The sequence below is a fragment of the Lathyrus oleraceus genome, chromosome 5 (assembly GCF_024323335.1).
Source record: "Lathyrus oleraceus cultivar Zhongwan6 chromosome 5, CAAS_Psat_ZW6_1.0, whole genome shotgun sequence".
NCBI classification, from domain to species: Eukaryota; Viridiplantae; Streptophyta; class Magnoliopsida; order Fabales; family Fabaceae; genus Lathyrus; species Lathyrus oleraceus.
Window position 1 is genome coordinate 532,068,796 of NC_066583.1, and position 19,484 is coordinate 532,088,279.

General features: G+C 33.8%; 2 protein-coding genes across 2 annotated transcripts; one reads left to right on the forward strand and one right to left on the reverse strand.

Moving 5' to 3' along the window:
• Nucleotides 1–3,394: 3,394 nt before the first annotated feature.
• LOC127086127 (protein trichome birefringence-like 41) lies at nucleotides 3,395–6,834 on the reverse strand. Its single transcript, XM_051026840.1, has 5 exons — nucleotides 6,344–6,834; nucleotides 5,082–5,253; nucleotides 4,225–4,400; nucleotides 3,982–4,140; nucleotides 3,395–3,874 (listed from the first exon to the last, which is right to left on the reverse strand). Exons 1-5 carry the CDS (start codon nucleotides 6,730–6,732, stop codon nucleotides 3,583–3,585), a joined length of 1,188 nt encoding a protein of 395 aa, XP_050882797.1. The 5' UTR covers nucleotides 6,733–6,834; the 3' UTR covers nucleotides 3,395–3,582.
• An 11,677-nt stretch (nucleotides 6,835–18,511) lies between these two features.
• On the forward strand, nucleotides 18,512–19,159 carry LOC127081872 (uncharacterized mitochondrial protein AtMg00810-like). Its single transcript, XM_051022100.1, has one exon. The coding sequence runs from the start codon at nucleotides 18,512–18,514 to the stop codon at nucleotides 19,157–19,159; it is 648 nt and encodes a 215-aa protein (XP_050878057.1).
• The last annotated feature ends 325 nt before the right edge of the window (nucleotides 19,160–19,484 follow it).

Here is a 19,484-nt window from a genome sequence, read left to right on the forward strand (position 1 = left end):
CTTCATAATCACGTTGCACGGGCTAATGGGGAAAAACTCTTTCAGAGTCTTTCGATTCTTGCCTTTTGAAATTAAACAAATGAAAGTTTTGTTGATATCATTCGGGATCCTTCCATTATTAAGAATTTCTAGCACTAACTTCTCCACATTATTTCCAACAATATGCCAATACCTTTGGTAAAATACAACTGGATCCAAATCTCCACATCTTCACATCCTTTGCCAAAATAAACAACATGCCTCCAAGCGGAGCCAAGCTCTTAATCAATTGTCAAATGTGCCACTTATTATGTTCTTCTCGATGACCATATATACCTGCAATAAATTATTTTCCATCGGTGACCTCATCCTCAAAGTATCCCATATGTGGTTTAGGGAATACAAGGAAATAAAAATCTCACAGTGTCTCTCCACGTCAAGGCCAAACCTCCCGTCCTATCCTTCCAAGACTTGTTACAATCTACCGTCGGGCACAAATAGAAGCCATAAGCCTCTCAAATTCGCTCCACTTCACCAAATTTGAATTCTGTTTCCATCAAGAACACCAAACCAGGGTTTTCTAGACGGATGAGCCTTGATAAGGCTCGAGCTGCATATGGATTCCACAATCCCCTACAGTTTCGTAATATGAGTTTCATTGTGGAAGGCAGTGTTGGGCCTTCAACACCACCTCTGGTAAAAATTGAGAGTTTGTAACTTCAACCACTTCATCTTGTTTCCTCTTATTTACCCCAGTCTTAACATCCAGAGACGTACCCGTAGTTATTGGTACCTCCACCAGATGACACTTCCTAAGGTCCAACTCCACCTTCTTTGCAGTTGTACTTTGCTTTCTCTTGCCTTCTTTTTGCCTTTTCCACTTGGTTCGTTCTTTTTTTTCACCCTTCTTGACCTCACCTTCCTGTACACCTCTAGATATCATAACATCCCGTAAGGACTCAACAATACTCTCAACCTTCTTTGTTTCTGCAAAATCTACCTTCCCTCTCCTCTTATTCCCCTTCTCCATAATCTCGTTTACTCCAGGTTTTTGGATCACTTCTCTCTCATTTTCTACCTCCTTTTATCAATCACTGCATTTGTTATGGCTTGACATGTTAAAGAGATTTCTACTGCAACTTTCGGTGCTCTGCTCTTTTTTTATCCTCATTGTTCCTTGGTAATGGTGAAGTCCTGAGACATGGCCCAAAGGATAGATCTTCTTCTTGAACCAGATGTCTAAGTCAGCATGTTCGACATCTTAAACCAGAATTGACAGATAATATAACACAAGATTATAAATCATAAAGCAATTATATTATACAAATAATTGTTAACCTAGTTCAATGCAACGTCACCTATGTACGGGGGACTTTCAAACCAAGAAAGGAAATTCACTTTCAATAGAATTAGTACAAAGTGTCTTAGACGAACAACCCTTGTCCAATGCTCATCTTATTAATTATACTCATGTTTTTATTACTCCCCCTAAATATGAGACCCCTCTCACTTTCTCTCAATCACTAACCCCAGCGATCAATACAATAAACATAATATGATTTTTTGAATTATAACTCAACTATCACACTAAACTCTATGCCTTTGGATATGAATGCATGTTCTAGATTGGTGCACAAACAATAACAAAAGACTCAAAATAGAAACCCTAACACAAGGATCCTCAACACTTGCACACACTTCAAACGTTAGGTTTGAGTCTCCTTAAATAGCAATGCAATTTTTTGGGATTTCCCCAATGGGCATTTGATTTGAGATCACATCCATATTTTTAGAGGATTTTGTTTTGATTTATTTTTCAACAACCTCTAATAAAAAGTTTTGATTTATTTTGATTCAAATTTAAATCTCCAATTAATTAAAATTTGATCTTATTCAATATGTCAAACAAATTTAACTAACACATTGCTAAAAGATAGCAAACATCTTGTTGCACACAACCAGGAAACTTGCTCAGAACAACAATATTGGTCTGCTGACAAGGGTCGGATGTTGCACACATGCTAGAACATCGTGTCTCACATGTGTCCTTTCTTCATCGAAACATTTTGTACACTCCATGTTGTTTTGCATAATGCAGCCAGTCAAAAGGAACAACAATCTCCCCATGTGTTAAATTTTGGCAAAATAACTCTTTCAAAAACTTATAAAATATGCATGAGTAAATCTTACAAACTAAGCAACATAAGCACACCACAAACATAACAAACTGAGAAAACAACAACATAAGTAAGTAACACATAAGTAAAGTGGTTGCTACACATTCAAAACATAACCATAACGCTCCCAAAGTCAGGTACACTAACAATCATACATGCACACAATCAAAGTCAGTAGTCAATCATGTTAGTCAGGTCACTCAGAACTACCACTACTCATCAAACATAAGTAAAGAGATCGGTTCACAAACATTATAGTTCATATACATAGAGAGATCAGCTCACACATGCTTACAAACATACATGTTCACAAGTTGAAGGCTAGATGTCGGGCCAGATACTCCATCATGCACATAACTCCACAAACACATCAACGCATACATACCATTACTCTCCCTTTTTGCCACAATTTGGCAAAGGTATGGGAAAATGAAAAATTATAAAAAATAAAGAACACATACAAAAGACATGAAAACAAAGCTGGAAGACCATACAGTAGAACCAAGAACACAAATGAGTATCAAACTGGAGTACCCAGGACCATGGTTAAAATGCAGAAGACAAATTTATTAAAAACAAAGGGTAAAAAAACTTCAAAACAACTTCAACTTGATGATTTTAGTCTTTAGAGTTTGATTCTTCTTCTTCACTTAAGGATTCTGAGATGTTGGCTTCTCCGTCACTAGCAGATTGTTCTTCCTCTTCTTTTTCATTGTTAGCCTTTTCTTCATCCTCAACTTCCTTTTCCTTGGTCAACAGTTTGATCAATCCATCCATATTACTCTTCCTGATGGTACTTGCAATAATTGTCTCTTGCAGAGCCTTTGAGACTTCCATCAACTCATGCAACACATCATTTCTGATTGCTTTGGATATAGGAGAAGAATTTTCACGAGCATTTTGACCTTGGTGCTTTGTCACCGCAATGTCTAAGACACTTCTTTGTTCTCTTTGTTCATGTATTGGACGGAAAGTTACCTTGCTTATGTGTAAAAATTCTCTATTTTGTTGGAATTGGATGTATATTAACCATAGTCTTATTAAACTTTAATCTTCTTGGTTAATACTGAAACATGTTGCAGACAAACAAATTAAACTCAAGATTTTTCTATTTGTATTATCATATCAAGCCATCTCCTCTTCCATCTTTTATGGTCCACACTTGTTAGTCATTTTGAGAAATAGAGCTCCAATGCTTTTTGTTGAGGTAGAGGATTGCAAACAACAAACAAACTGTGTTATTCCAAATAATTTCTTTATTATCATTCAATTTTGAGTACAATGCATTACAAAAGGGTAGGCAGCTATCAAAATCAATCTATCCACCCAATTTTTCTATAATTTTTTTTATCTATTATAAGAATCCAATAAGTCCCCCCCAATTGATCAATTATAAAAATAAATAAAATAAACAAAAAAAATGACATTAAATAAGGTTGTAGAGTATCTCATTCCAAGTATCTGGAACACCAGAGAGACACCAATGACTACAATCCATTCCTTTTAAACCAAAAAGTCCATAAATAGAAGGATGACCATCTTTTCTCAGCAATGAAAGGGTTGTGATGTCTAGCAATGTCACCGGTTTCTTAATTGTGCTTAGTACACTCTTCAAAACACCCACAGCCGGCGGCAATCCGCCCGGATATGTCGATCCGGCCACCGGCGTCTTCTCTCGGATACAGCTCTTTGCAGTTGGCTCATTCCATAGGGTGCCACTACAATCAAAGTTCAAAATACAAACATTATTGTCATGTCACATTATCTATAATACTGATTGAACACTAAATAAAAAAAATAAAAAAAGAAAGGGTTTATAATTTACTTGTAATGAGAAGGGGAAATTCCTTGAAAGAAGACTTTTACTTTTGTAGGGTCAATGTTGGCATCTACCCATGCTGCCCATGTAATGAGTGCTTTTTCAAAAGCCTTCATTCTATCCATATCTTTCATAACTTCACCTCCAACTTCAATATAATCCCATCTGAATTTTGGTTTTATTAAACTTGATTAAAATTAGATGCCAACCCCAAAATAATTGATTCTTGAATTTAAATAATAAGCTTACGGTTGAGTGGGTCCTCTACGGTACCACCAATGCCATGTGTTGAAGATAAGCATGTCAATCCCATTCCATAGCTTGCTTCCTTCTATGGAGTCTAGCTTTAAGACTCTGCCTATATCCTCTCGGACAACATCAACTAAATACACGTTCCTATCTAGCATCACTTTCACTTCATACTCCTGCAAATTATTAAATAAAAAATAAAAATGATAATTTAGTGAAAAAATTATAAACTACAAATTCAAAAATAATTATCGAATAGAATTTTGTATTGATGTGAATTAGAAAAACTAAAGATTTATTGACTGCACCTACAATTGGCTACTTAGGTCATATACATACAATCACATTAAATTGATTGAGTAATGGGCTAAGTTAACGTGAATATTAGGTTTAACAAAAAATTGGAAGTCTAAGTAAAGGGCAAACACCTCCATTAAAGCTTTTAAAGTTATTCTAGAATCTCAACTAAAGCCAAATACCTTAATTAAACAAGGTAAGATGAAAGACTATGATAAAGTAAAGAATGTTAATTTAGGCATGACCGAAAATATAAGTAACCATGATATGTCACCTAATTAAACATTAAAGCTTTCTGATTTTGAAAGGGGTAGGAGTTGGATCTTGCATTAAAAACATGTAGCTATTTGCCTAAGTTACTTGTTAATATCAACAACAACAAGGGACCACTTATATATATGACTTAACACCAAACAATGTAACTATTCCCACTTTGTCTATTAAAGTATCAAATAGAAATAGAAATTAAGGATGATAAAATGGATTAGTTTGTCACAATTAGCAATGACAATGATTTAATAAAAAGGAATAAAAATTAGCAAGAAATTAAAATTTGTTACCGTAAATGTAAATATAGAAACATCTCCAACTCTGGCGACAGTGTAATTAGAATTAGGCACTGCAGAATGAAGCAAACAAGTCATAGATTGCCATTGATTTCTGCTTAAAGAATCTCCCACAAACATGATGCTCTTCCCCCTCATTCTCTCCAGAAAATCTTCTCCGTCGAATCTGCCATTAAACATAATAAAATTATTCATTGAAAGAATGTAAAATTGTTCTACAGTGTATCTTTGATTTTTTCTTCATAATTCGTGTAAAATGGTTAACAAAATCACTTAGGGAAGAAGTATTAGTAAATGGTTTCGTGAATTATTATCGTTATAATTTGTTGCTGACTTCACTAGCCACTTTTTCAAGTTGTTTTGAATAACTACTTTTCCCTGAAAAAGCAAAACTAGTACTGTACTCTAGAACAAAAAATACAAAATGATGATGGACACATTGGGAATAAGATAAGATTTGAGAGGACAAAAAGGGTAACACACAAACAAGAGTTTCAGAGTTTGGTCTATAGCGGACCCACGAGTGACTGAACCGACACCTTTTTTTTCATACAAAATGAAACAACATGAGAATTGAGAATCTATCTCTAATTAGTTACTCTGTCATGTTGGTGTCTTAATTATAATAATCATTTAACTCTTATTAATAACCATTAAATATTACTAATAATTTTTTAAAATATTTTCTTAGATTTTATTTATAAGAAGAAAAGACATGTTAAAAATCCAACCCAAGCCAAAACATTCGAACCTTTCATTAAGTATAATTCCAAGCCAAACATTCGAACCTTTAATTCACTGCTAATGTGTTTTATTTTTTCTTATATTAAAAACTCCAGTTGTTATACAGGCTGTAATGATTGGATCATACCTAAAGGTCACATGATTTCCTACACTTTTCTAATACTACTCATAAATAGCCTATTAATTCCAGACAGACTCTTTAATCTTAAAAAAAAAGTGTTTGAACTTCTTCAATTTTCCATAACTTTATTTTATAATTATAAAAATAAAAATATTCAATATACATAGAAATAATATAGCACTAAAACTCAAAATGAATGGTGTGTTTGGAGGTTATATATACTTATTGAATATTGATGACAACAACCAACAATAATTGGTACTATTATCTCAACTAAAAATGCATAACTGTAGAACCAAAAGTAATAAAAATTGTGTTTTTACATAATAAAGTGAAAATGACAATAAATAAAAAAGCAACCAATGAAAAGAAAGAGAGTAATAATGATAACCTGAGTAAATTGCAGGACAGTGGTTTCCATCTGTAATGGGTGTAAATCAGATCAGGCCGTCCATTTGCTACACACCTGAACTCGCGTTCTATAAACGGACACGTGGCTGGTTTATATAACGGATAGGACTCATCCACCACCCATGTTCCGGTGAACAGGTCACACTGTTCCGGTGAACCATACTCACCCTTTGCTTTCCCTGTTATCATCACCACCGTAACTGTGAGGAAAAACAGGAGAATAATAGGGTGTCGTTTAGCACCCATTTTTGAATCTCTGTTTAACAAAGAACAGAGATAGAAGAAGTTATAAGGAGGGAAAAGAGAATGAGAGATTTGTTTGCTATGGTCACAGCATTTATATAAGACCGCGGCTGCATGTGTATACATGGGTCACTCTTCACAGAGAGAGTTATTTTGTTTTCTTTTGCTTTATTTAGTTCTTTTGTTTTTGTTTTTTTAGAAAATGTTTATTGAATATAGGACTTGTACATATGTTATCACAAACTGATCATAACACTGATTTTAAAAGTAAGACAAAAGTTTGTATAAAAAAATCAAAAATATGACAAAAGTTTGGCTAGAATTACATGTTTCCTATTTCTCATAAAAAGCGGTTTATTTATATTTTTTTATCAATCTCAAAATATATATATTTTTATAATATTATTTTATTTTATTTTACTTTTTACAATATAAATATATTTTTTTTACTGTAATAAAATATTTATTATGAGATAGAGAAAATATATTAGATACGAGACATGAATATTTTATTTGAGTTTCAGTGGAGTTATTAAATAATGTTAATTTTAATAGTATAATTCATATTATTTATTAAAATATTTTTATTAGTTGAATAAAGTAAAAATTAATAAATAAAAATATTATCGTGAAGAAAATAATAAATGTTATATTGGTATTATAATGATACAATTATTTTGAAGAAAAAAAAGACACTTTTTATGAGACGGAGTAACCTCTGTCTTATAAAAATGTTATATTTAGGTTCATAAAGAAATAGTTAGATATGTTGCTTTTAATAATTGTTAAATGTAATTCAAATTCAAATTGTTTAGTTTGGATTTTATTTGATTGGCTAGTTACAACTAAAAAATAGAGAAATTGAGTTTGTTGAGATTGAAATTTTTTGTTACAATTAGTTACGTTATTTTTCTTCTCTCTCTCAAATTCTTTCAATATTCATCATAATATTTTCCTTTGCATCAATGGAGTTTTATTGTTAACTCCAACAATTGATATTCATAGTTCTAGTTTTATTCACATGGAAACACGAGTGTACATCAGGTGTGTGATTGATTTCGTTCCTCACATTCACATTAAATCGAAGATCGAAATTGAAGAGAATCACAATCTTGATTCTCAAGGATTGGGAAACATGGGTATTGGTGAAAATTGAGCGATTTGCACAAGAACGAAGATGAGCGGTCGGAATGGTAGCTTGAATACATAGCTTCCAATATTCTACGAAAATAATTGGAATAGTGGTCGATTCAGATGCGTGTGTTGCTTGTCGCTCAATATGTGTTTGAGCTTGTTAATAATGGTAGCACGCTAGTTGCAGAAAATGTAACAAAAGCGCAAAGAAATGTGCAACGTGAAACGAGGAAAAAGGATCATAAGGCATTGTTTTATATCCATCAGTGTGTGGATACGAAGATGTTTGAGAAGATTGTCGACTCGACGACGATGGAGGTGGCACGGGATACACTTGTGCGGTGCTATGATGGTAACGTATCAGTGAAGAAAGTAAAGTTGTAGTCCTTATGCAAGCAATACGAGAATCTCAACATGATGAATAGTGAGAATGTGCCTGATTACATCTCCATAGTGATTGTGGTCACGAATGCGATGAAGTCTTGTGGAGAAACGTTCTCTGAACAAGTAATCATTGAAAACGTACTAAGATCATTTACTTCCCAGTTTGATTACATGGTTGTAGCCATAACTCGAAAGACACAAACACCATGAGAATTGAAGAGATGCATAGTAGTTTAGAGGCACAAGAATTGCGTCTGACTGAAAGAAACTCTGAAAGGGAAACATAACAGACTCTAAAAGCTTATTTTGTCAATAAGAACAATAAACAAGCATGACTAGAGAACAAGAAAAAGAATGGTGATAGTGCTCAGAAGTCAGAACTCTTCGATCAAGATGAGAAGAAACACAAGAATGTTCAGAAGGGAAAGGAGAAGTTTGATAAGAGGAAGGTTTTATGCTACAACTATAACGGGTTTAGCCATTTTTCTGCTTATTGTTGGTCAAACAAGGAAAGCAAGGGTGAACAAGCCAACATAGCCAGAGGAGATTCTGAGGATGAACCTATGTTATTGATGACATCTGAGAATATAGGTAAAAAATGGTTGGCTGGTGGTATATGGACACCGGCTATTCAAATCACCTAACTGGAAACAAGCAATGACTAGTTGATTTTGACTCTGGTAGAAAGACCAACATCATATGTGTTGATGATGAGTATCTGAATGCTGAAGGAATGGGAGATTCCAAAGTAAAATTTAAGAATGACAAAATTCTATTGATCAAGGATGTATGGTATGTTCCTGACATGAATAGTAATCTGATGAGTGTAACTCAGCTGCTTGAAAAGGGGGTTTCAATAACCATGAAGGACAATATCTTGAAGTTGTATGATTGTGACCAGAAGTTGATTATGCAGTCTACACTAGGAAGAAAGGGGACATTCAAGTTGAATGTTTAAACATCAGACACTTAATGCATTGGTGCAACTAGTGTTGTAAGGGAAAGTAAATTGTAGCACAAGAGATTGGGACATTAAATTTATATGTTTATGGCATATGAGTTCAAAGAATATGGTACATGGAATTCCAAAGATTGTGGCACCAGAGAAATCATGTGATATATGCATGAGAGGCAAGCAACCAAGATTTCCATTCTCATCAAAAATATATCCAAGAGCAACTCATGATTTGGTCTGATGCATTCTGATGTATGTGGTCCATTTGAGGTGTCTTCACTTGGAGGAAATGAGTACTTTGTGTCATTTGTAGATGAGTTCACAAGAATGACATGGGTAACACTCATAAAGTTCAAACATGAGGTGCTTGCTGAGTTCAAGAAGTTCAAAGTGAAGGCTGAAAATCAAAGTGAACAAATGTTGAAGATCCTCGGAATCGATAGTGGAGGTGAGTTCAATTCAATAAAGTTTAAGAAGTTATGTGACGAGCATGGAATTGAGCATGAGGTGACTTATCCATATACTCCACAATATAATGGTCTTGCTGAAAGAAGAAATAAAACTTTTCTTGACATGACAAGAAGCGTGCTAAAAGAAAGGAACCCACCTCACACATTGTAGGGTGAAATAATTGTCACGTCAGCGTATGTGCTAAACAGATGTCCAACAAAGAAGTTAAAGGAAGTAGTTCTTCTAGAGAAGTGGACTGGAAGAAAACAAAGTGTAAGCCATTTCAAGGTGTTTGGTTATGTATGTTACAAACGTGTACCATATGATACTAGAATAAAATTGGATGACAAAAATCAAGTCATGTTTCTTATAGGTTACCACTATGCATGTACTTACAAGCTCTACTGCCCAATCACTTACATAATCGTTGTCAACAGAGATGCCATCGTGAAAGAATCATAAATATGGGATTAGAATAAGTCTCAATCCAACTCTAGTGCAATGTCAACATTATAGTCTGATCCTGACTCTGAAATAGATTATACCTCTGAAGGTGAGTTTGCCTCTGAAGTGAAGGAGAATAGCGATCCAAAACGCAACGGAAATTAAAATTGTCTCCTTTAGTGATCCTTACGAATGGGCATGATCAATGATAGAATCGTTACCTTTTGTGGCGTTTGAAACCTTTGATGCAGATCTAAGGAGTGATCACGAACGTTGAATGGTGACAACGCCTCTACTCAGTCCACACGAACAGATTCCTTCAATCTCAGTGCTAGGTATTATGAATGAAAGCTTTGAGTGAGAGAGAGATATAGAAACGAAATTTCAACTGAACAAATACTTCTGCACAAGGGTTCTATTTATATAACCACTTGTGTGGGCTGCAAGCTAAAAAGTCCACTTAAGTGTATGTGGCCCATATCTTATGATATGCCAAAATCACTTAAGCGCGTAGTACCTTACCATATTTTGTATTCTAATTAAGTACACCGTACCTTACGATGTTCTACAATTCACGTAAGTGCACTGTATCTTACGGTGTTCCTTATTTACTCTATCTCTCATCAATCCGTCCTTTTGTGTGTGACCCTGTAGGTTTTCGCGACATTAGCAATTATATTAAATCACGTATTTAACATAATAAACAATGAGAGGTATCTAGCAACACATCACTGCTACCCAAGACACGAAAATGTCACGTGATCTGACAAATCCTTTTGTGATGATACTTATGTGTATAATTACCCTTTTGCCCCTATGTCTATATTGAACACAAGGAATAGATTGTGTCATCCTTGTCCAGTTCAATATTGGGCCCGTAGACATTTATCCTGTTACGCAGGATGGACAAATTCCATCTAGGTCACTCATGTCCCTCAACATGCTTCGTGGAGTATCCATCAACTGTCTTTATGGCCATCCAGTTACGGATAATGTTTAATCAACAATAAAGCACTCAACTCTACATCTAGGGTCCATAGTGGTTTCAGGTCTAAGGGTGGTATACACCACTATCACCATGAGAATAACTTATGACACTTTGTATAATATTCTATATGGTATTCTCATAGTGGGTCAATCTAGTATAAATATTACTCCTAATATTCATACATATGTTTAAGACTTGATAACTCCTTATCCATGATCCATGAGATGTGATCAGCATTCTATATACATAATAGTCTTAATGCTTTAATGTTATCCCACTTCACAACAAAACTCGATTACAGATACTTTAAGAATATTATCCTTATGTTTAATGGAATCTCTTGATTAAGTCACATCTGATACATTAAACAGACTATATATTCTAGGGACTTTATTAAACAAGCATAATAAAGAAAAAGCCTTTTATTATTAATAAATAATTCGATACAAGTACCAAAAGTATTGGCCTCTAGGGCTTACACCAAAAATCTCCCACTAGCACTAGAGCCAATCAGGCATACCCCTAATGCCCATAAGTCTAGTGTGGCCATCATGCTTCTGCTATGCAAAAGGTTTTGTCAGTGGGTCAACAATATTGTCAAGTGTATGTACTCTACATATTTTCACGTCTCCTCTATCTATTATCTCTCGAATGAGGTGATAATGCCAAAGTATGTGTTCGGATCGTTAGGGAGATCTAGGCTCCTTAGCTTGTGCGATAGCACCATTGTTATCACAATAGAGACCAATGGGATCCACAATGCTAGGAACTATGCCAAGTTCACTAATGAACTTTTTTATCCAAACAACTCCCTTTGTTGCACTTGAGGCAGCAATATACCCGGCCTCGGTTGTAGAATCAATAACTATATCTTACTTTGAACTTTTCTAGCTCACAGCGCCACCGTTTAAGCAAAACACATAACCAGATTGCGATCTAAATTCATCCTTATCTGTCTGGAAGCTAGCATCGGTGTATCCAATTACAGCAAACTGTTCCTTACCTCTATATATCTAGAATGCGTCCTTAGTCCTTCTCAAATACTTAAGGATATTCTTGATAGCTACCCAATGAGCATCACCACGATCAGATTGGTACCTACTCGTTGCACTTAAAGCATACGAGACATCTGGTCGAGTACATTACATGGAATACATGATAGATCCTATTGCAGATGCATATGGAATCTTATTCATGCGATCCCTTTCTTCCTTAATTGAAAGGGATTGTGTTTTTGATAGACACAAGCCATGTTGCATAGGTATGAATCCTTTCTTGGAATCATGCACATTAAAGCGTCTCAGCACTTTGTCTATGAATGTACTCTGACTTAGGCTAAGCAGTTTTTATGATCTATCTCTATAGATCCTGATTCCTAATATATAAGTTGCTTCACCCAGGTCCTTCATAGAAAAACATTTCCCCAACCAAGACTTTACTTGTTGTAGGGTAGGGACATCGTTTCCAATGAGTAATATGTCATCTACATGTAATACCAGGAAGACGATCATGCTCCCACTAACCTTCTTGTAGACACAAGGCTCATCTTCATTCTTGATGAATCCATATTGTTTTACTGTTTCATCAAAACGAAGATTCCAGCTTCTGGAAGCTTGCTTCAATCCATAGATTGATCTTTGTAACTTACATATATTTTGGGCTTCTTCTGGTATGTCAAATCCTTCAGGTTGTGTCATGTACACATCCTCAAGAAGATTCCCATTAAGGAAAGCAGTTTTGGCATCCATCTGCCATATTTCATAATCATAATATGCAGCGATAGTAAGTAAAATCCGAACATATTTAAGCATTGCAACTAGTGAAAAGGTTTCATCATAGTCAACCCCATGAATTTGTTTATATCCTTTTGCAACCAGTCTTGCCTTATAGGTATGTACCTTACCATCCATGTCATTCTTCTTTTTGAAGACTCACTTGCATCCTATATGGTTAACTCCTACAAGAGGCTCTACCAAGGTCCAAACCTGGTTTGTGTACATGAAATCCATTTCAGATTTCATGGATTCTAGCCACTTCTCAGACTCGAGACTAGTTATGCCTCTTGGTAGGTCACATGCTCATATTGATCCATGAGTTATACATCACCTTGATCAGTTATGAGATATTTATATCTCTCACGTAGGTGAAGTATCCTGCTTGACCTATGTTGGTCTTGTTCTACTTGAGCAGTTAACTAAAAGTAGTTTAAATGGTGAAATTCTAAGTGAAGGGCAATGAAAGAAATGTTGAGATGAGGGTTAATGATGCAAATGACTAAAAGTAGTGGGAAACCTGATTCCTCTAGCCATCGCAAAAATCATTTCATACAAGATAAGGGCACTTTCAAACCAGGCAAAAAACTCATGGAAAATTATACACCATTAAACATTAGACAGGTGTAGATATTGTGATAAATGTGCCACATTAGGGTCATCTATAACCCTCAAACCCCAAAATGAGAAGTGATGGGGAGCTATCCATGCAAATGATGCAATTTCCATAAAGTCAAGGGTCATCCTACAAATAATCGTCATCAACTAACTAACGAAAGAGATTAATATGTTAATAGTATAAATGAAAAGTACATAGATCCACTGGTAGTCAATTATGTCCAATAACCATGGTGACATTGGTTTGAGTTCTATGTTTGACAAAATTTTAGAAATTTTTTTAAGTAGTTTTTATAATTATTAGAAGTAAAATAAATAATAAAAAATTGCATGTGAAAATAAAAATAATTCAAAAAAAATTGTAAGTCCATGTTAGCTGTAATTAAAAAAAAAATCCAATCAACACTATAAATATATATATATATATATATATATATATATATATATATATATATATATATATATATATATATATATATATATATATATATATATATATATATATATATATATATATATATATATATACATTTTTATCCCGTTAAATTCTTAAAGATTTAAAATAACGAAATCTTCAAATAAAAATATTGGTTTTACAAAAAAATATTTACAGTGAAAAAACAGAAATCACCTATATGGCAGAAAATAAAAGTGTATTAATCCTTTATTTTTCATGTTTTGAAAGCTTTCATAAGGACTCTCTACAATAAATGTGTTTACAAATTATTGTTTTTTATAAACATTTACATTATTGAATTGACTATTTTGATATCATTTTTATGTTTAAAATATTTTGGATAAATTTTTATAAAACAGATCAAGATACATATTCAAATTATTGTTCAGTTTAAAAGGACCCTTATATATATATATATATATATATATATATATATATATATATATATATATATATATATATATATATATATATATATATATATATATATATATATATATATATATATATATATATATATATATATATATATATATATATATATATATATATATATATATATATATATATATATATATATATATATATATATATATATATATATATATATATATATATATTATATATATATATATATATATATATATATATATCATTTTCCCTATTTCAAAATTCATAATATTTTGAACATAAAAATAACCTTTTAGATTAACCAATCGGATAATATAAGTATTTATAAAATTAATTTGCTAAGACCATCATAATAATGCTTTAAAAATACTCTTTTAGAAAAGTTTAAATTTTTGAAAACTTTGTTATAGTCCAATGTAGTATTTTCTATTAAAATAAAAATCAATTTCAAGTTGCTAGAAGGATATATATAACGTTACAATCAAGAAGAAACAAATGTTATTATCTCTTCAAATGACTGATCATTCTTATCTCGACCAGATTAGGATTTCAAATAAGGTTCATTGCTAGCCAGTGAACATTTCTATCAAATGTCAATTCAAGAAAAATAATTAGTAACGAAAAATAACAACAATAAAGTCTGCCATGTCCTCCATGCAATATCTTGACATTTTGCTTATGTATAATTTTTTTCAAAAAATATGTTTATACAATTTGGTTCAATTTTTTATTTAATTTTTATGGAAGAAACAAATGTTAATGAAAAAAAGCTTAATGGACCTTATGCGGTAAAGGAATTACCGAACTTTGTGATTGCGTGCCGCTTACGGCGACTTGGACGATTATCGTTTTCTGCTTCCTTTTTTTCTCAATCATGATGTTTTGATTATTCTCGTAATACTTCAATTTAAAAAGAACTAGTAACTACTAATATAAAAAATCTGCAAAACAACATTCTAAATGATATTGTGAGGATACACCGAAACTTTTAGTAAGGATTAAATGAGTTGGTTCAAATGTACTACTTGTGATGTAATTTCATTTTCAAGCTTAGTATAGTATTTAGCTTTGCTACCGGACAATTTTGTTTTGTGTATATAAACAATTGGACAATTGTTTTGACAATCCATTCATAATAGAATTTTGAAACTATTTTTTATTAGAGTTTGTTATAATTTTTCTCTCTCTTCCATTTTCATCATCTTCATTTTCTTCCTCTTATGTATAAACATTTAATATCTAGAGTTTTGGTTCGGATCCACAGGAATCACTAAGGGAAACACGAGTGAACGGGGAGGCGTGTGTGATTGATTTCGTTTCTTGAATTCACGTTGAAAAATACGACCGAAATCGTAACAGAATCACATTTTTTGATTATCTATGATTGAGAAATACGAGTGTTTGGTGAGATCTTAGTGAATTTATGCATAAGATCGAAGATGAAAAGTTGAAACAGAAGCTTGAACACGAAGCTTCCAGTCTTTGATGGAAAGAATTGGAATCGGTGGATGATTCAAATGTGTTTGTTGTTTGTCGCTCAAGATATTTTGATCTCGTCATGATTATGCAGCAGTTGCAACAGATGCAACTGAAGCACAAAGGGACACATGTAGAGTTGAGGAAGAAGGATCAGAAAGCATTGTTCTATATTCATCAGTGTGTGGATGTGAATGTGTTTGAGAAGATCGCTGATTCGACGACGACGAAGGTTGCGTGGGACATACTGGTATGTTGCTATGGAGGTGATGCATTAGTGAAGAAGGTGAAGTTTCAGTCTCTGCGTAAGCTGTACGAGAATCTCAACATGAAGAACAATGAGAAGATACCAGATTACATCTCCAGAGTAATTCTGATTAAAAATAAGATGAAATCTTGTGGAGAGACTCTTTCTGAACAAGTAATCATTGAGAAGGTATTGAGATCTCTTACTCCTCAGTTTGATTACATTGTTGTAGCAATTGAATATTCTAAGGATATGAACACCATGAGAATTGAAGAGCCGTAAATCAGTCTAGAGGCACAAGAGTTGCGTTTGACTGAGAGAACCTCTAAAAGAGAGGTAGAGCAGGCTCTAAAGGTGGTTTATAGTAAGAAGAATCAGAAGTAGTCTTGGTCTAAGGCCAAGAGGAGACATGGTGGTTATCAGAAGTCAGAAGTCTTCAATTCTGATGAGAAGAAACATCAGATAGGAAAGGAGAATTTTGACAAGAAGAAGGTTCAATGTTACTGTTGTAATAAGTTTGACCACTTTGCTGATGAACTAGTTGTCAAACAAAGAAAGGAAATCAGAAAAAGTAAACATAGCCAGACGAGAATCTGATGATGAACTTGTGCTATTGATGGCCTACGAATCTGATGAGAATCAGAAGAAAATTCAAAGTGAATGTGGATACAGTTAACACTAAATTCCTTAGTGCAGAATGTGCTAGAGGTGACAGTGAGTTGTGGCACAAGAGATTGGGGCATCTTAACTTCAGAAACTTAGGACATTTGAGTTATAAGAAGCTGGTACATGGTATTCCTAAGATTGTGAATCCTAAGAAGTCATGTGAGATATGCATGAAAGGTAAGCAACCTAGATTTTCATTTTCATCAGAATTAGCCCCAAGAGAAAAACATGCTTTGGGAGTAATGCATTATGATGTATGTAGACCATTTGAAGTATCTTTACTTGAAGGAAACAAGTATTTTGTGTCATTTGTGGATGAGTTCACAAGAATGACATGACTAGCACTTATCAACTTTAAGCATGAGGTGTTTGTTGAGTTTCAAAAGTTCAAGGTGAAGATTGAAAAACAAAGTGGTCAGAAGCTGGAAATTCTCAAAACTGATGGTGGAGGTGAATACAACTTTATAGAGTTCAAAAGGTTTTGTGAGGAGAATGTAATTGAGCATGAGTTTACTGCTCCATACAATTCTCAACACAATGATCTTGCTGAAAGAAGAAATATAACTTTGCTTGATATGACAAGGAGCATGCTGAAGGAGAATAAGCTCCCTCACACCTTATTGGGAGAAGTTGTTGTCACTATAACATATGTGTTAAACAGGTGTCCACCTAAGAAGCTGGAGGAAATTGTTCCTTTCGAGAAATGGATTGAAGATAAGCAAAGTGTGAGCCATCTGAAGGTGTTTGGTTATGTTTGTTATAATCATGTCCCAGATGCTAAGAGAAGGAAGTTGGATGACATGAGCATAATCATGTTTCTTGTAGAGTATGACAATACATGTGCTTATAAGCTCTACTGTCCTGTTACTAACAAAGTTGAATTCAACAAATATGTCATTAAGAAGGAATCAAATGTGTGAGATTGGAACAAGTCTCAATCCAACTTTGGTACAATATTAACACCTGAGTTAACTTTTGAAGAAGTTTTAAACTCATAAGAAGAATTTGTCTTTGAAGGAGATTCTGACTCAGAAGAAGAGTCGAAAGATGAGTCAGAGTCTGAAGGTGACTCTGATGTTGAGAAAAAATTTGAAGGTGAATCTGATTCTGATCTAGATTCTGATGATGATCCCAAATTTGGTGGTGATCATGTCTTTGAAGGTGGTTATGACTCTGAAGGTAGTCCAGTATCTGATACTATTCTAACATCTGAAGAAGATTATGAAAAAGTTCTAACATCTGATGTTGAGGAAAAAGATTTACAGAGTTTGACATGTTGCAAGATATTGAGATAGATTCTGAGGGAAAGTCATGTAGTGTGCCATGTTGGTAGACTCTGAATCAGTGAGTACTGAAGAAGCTCTCAAGAAGAAGGTATGTCTAAAAGCCATGAAAGAAGAACTTGAAGCTATATAAAGAAACCAGACTTGGGAGTTGACTGAGCTTCTAAAGAACAAGAAAGTCATCAGTGTCAGATGAGTTTACAAGGTGAAACTAAAGTCATATATATCAACTGGTAAATACAAAACAAGGTTAGTAGATAGAGGATTTCTACAGAAACTGGACTAGATTACTTTAAGGTGTTTGATCTTGTAGCTAGATATGAAATAATCAGACTGATGATTCTTATAGTTTTTAATAAGAAATGACCTCTGATGCATTTAGATGTGAAATCTGCATTTATGAATGGTCATTTACAAGAGGAAGTTTATGTATCACAACCTCCTGGATTTTTGAACAAGAATTAAGAAAGGATGATGTACATGTTACATAAAGCTTTGTATGGACTAAAATAAGCTCCTAGAGTCTAGAATCTGAGAATTGATTCATTTTTCAAGCTTTAAGGATTCAGAAAATGTGAGATGGAGGTGGCGTTTATGTGTAGCATATATCTGATAGCAATATGATTCTGGTGTGCATCTATGTCGATGACATATTACTAACAGGGAGTTGTTCAGATGGGATAACTAAGTTCAAGAAGGTGCTGATGAATGAGTTTGAGATGATTGATCTAGGAAATATGGTATATTTTCTAGTGATAGAGATTATGTACTCTGACAAGGGTATAATATTGCATCAGCTGAAGTATAAACTTGAGATTCTGAAGAGATTTACGCTGATGAATTGCAAGTCTGCAATCACACCTGCTGAAATAAATCACAACTTGGATTCTGATGATGAGGATGATGATGTAAATGCTACAATTTTTAAACATTTGGTAGGCTCATTGAGATATCTCTGCAATACCATACCTGATATGTGTTATGCAATTGAAATGGTGAGTAGGTTCATGAACAAACCAAAGTCGTCACATTACCAAGCTGCCGTCAGGATACTGAGGTATGTTAAAGGGACTTTGAAGTATGGAGTTTTGTTCTCTTTTGGTGCCAAAACTGAGTCAGAGCTGATATGTTATTCAGACTCTGATTGGTGTGGAGAGAGAGTTGACAGAAGAAGTACTTCTGGATATCTTTTCAAGTATCTAGGAGGTCCTATTTCTTGGTGCTTCAAGAAGCAACCAGTGGTTACATTGTCAATCTGTGAAGCATAGTACATTGCAGGTGCATTGTCTGCTTGTCAAGTTGTATGAATTTTGAACTTGCTGCAGGATCTGAAGAGTAAGGTGAACAAGCTTGTGAAGCTGATGATTGACAACAAATCATCTATAAGCCTTGTCAAGAATCTAGTACTGCATGGAAGAAGCAAGCGCATTGAAACAAAATTTTATTTTCTGAGGAACCAGGTTCATAATGGGGTGCTTGAAGTTGTGCACTGTAACACTCAGAAGTAGCTGATAAATGTTTTGACTAAGGTTATCAAGACTGAACACTCTATCCACTTGAGGGATGAAATCGATGTTGTAAAGTTTGAGTAGC

Bases quoted from the DNA above. Each gene is read 5' to 3' on its own strand.
- LOC127086127 (XM_051026840.1), bottom strand. From the start codon at position 6,732: ATGTATACACATGCAGCCGCGGTCTTATATAAATGCTGTGACCATAGC. The intron at 5,254-6,343 runs GTTATCATTATT...GTTTAATGGCAG, and splicing joins CTGTCCTGCAATTTACTCAG to ATTCGACGGAGAAGATTTTC. The intron at 4,401-5,081 runs GTAACAAATTTT...AATAATTTGCAG, and splicing joins TTTCTATATTTACATTTACG to GAGTATGAAGTGAAAGTGAT.
- LOC127081872 (XM_051022100.1), top strand. From the start codon at position 18,512: ATGATTCTGGTGTGCATCTATGTCGATGACATATTACTAACAGGGAGT.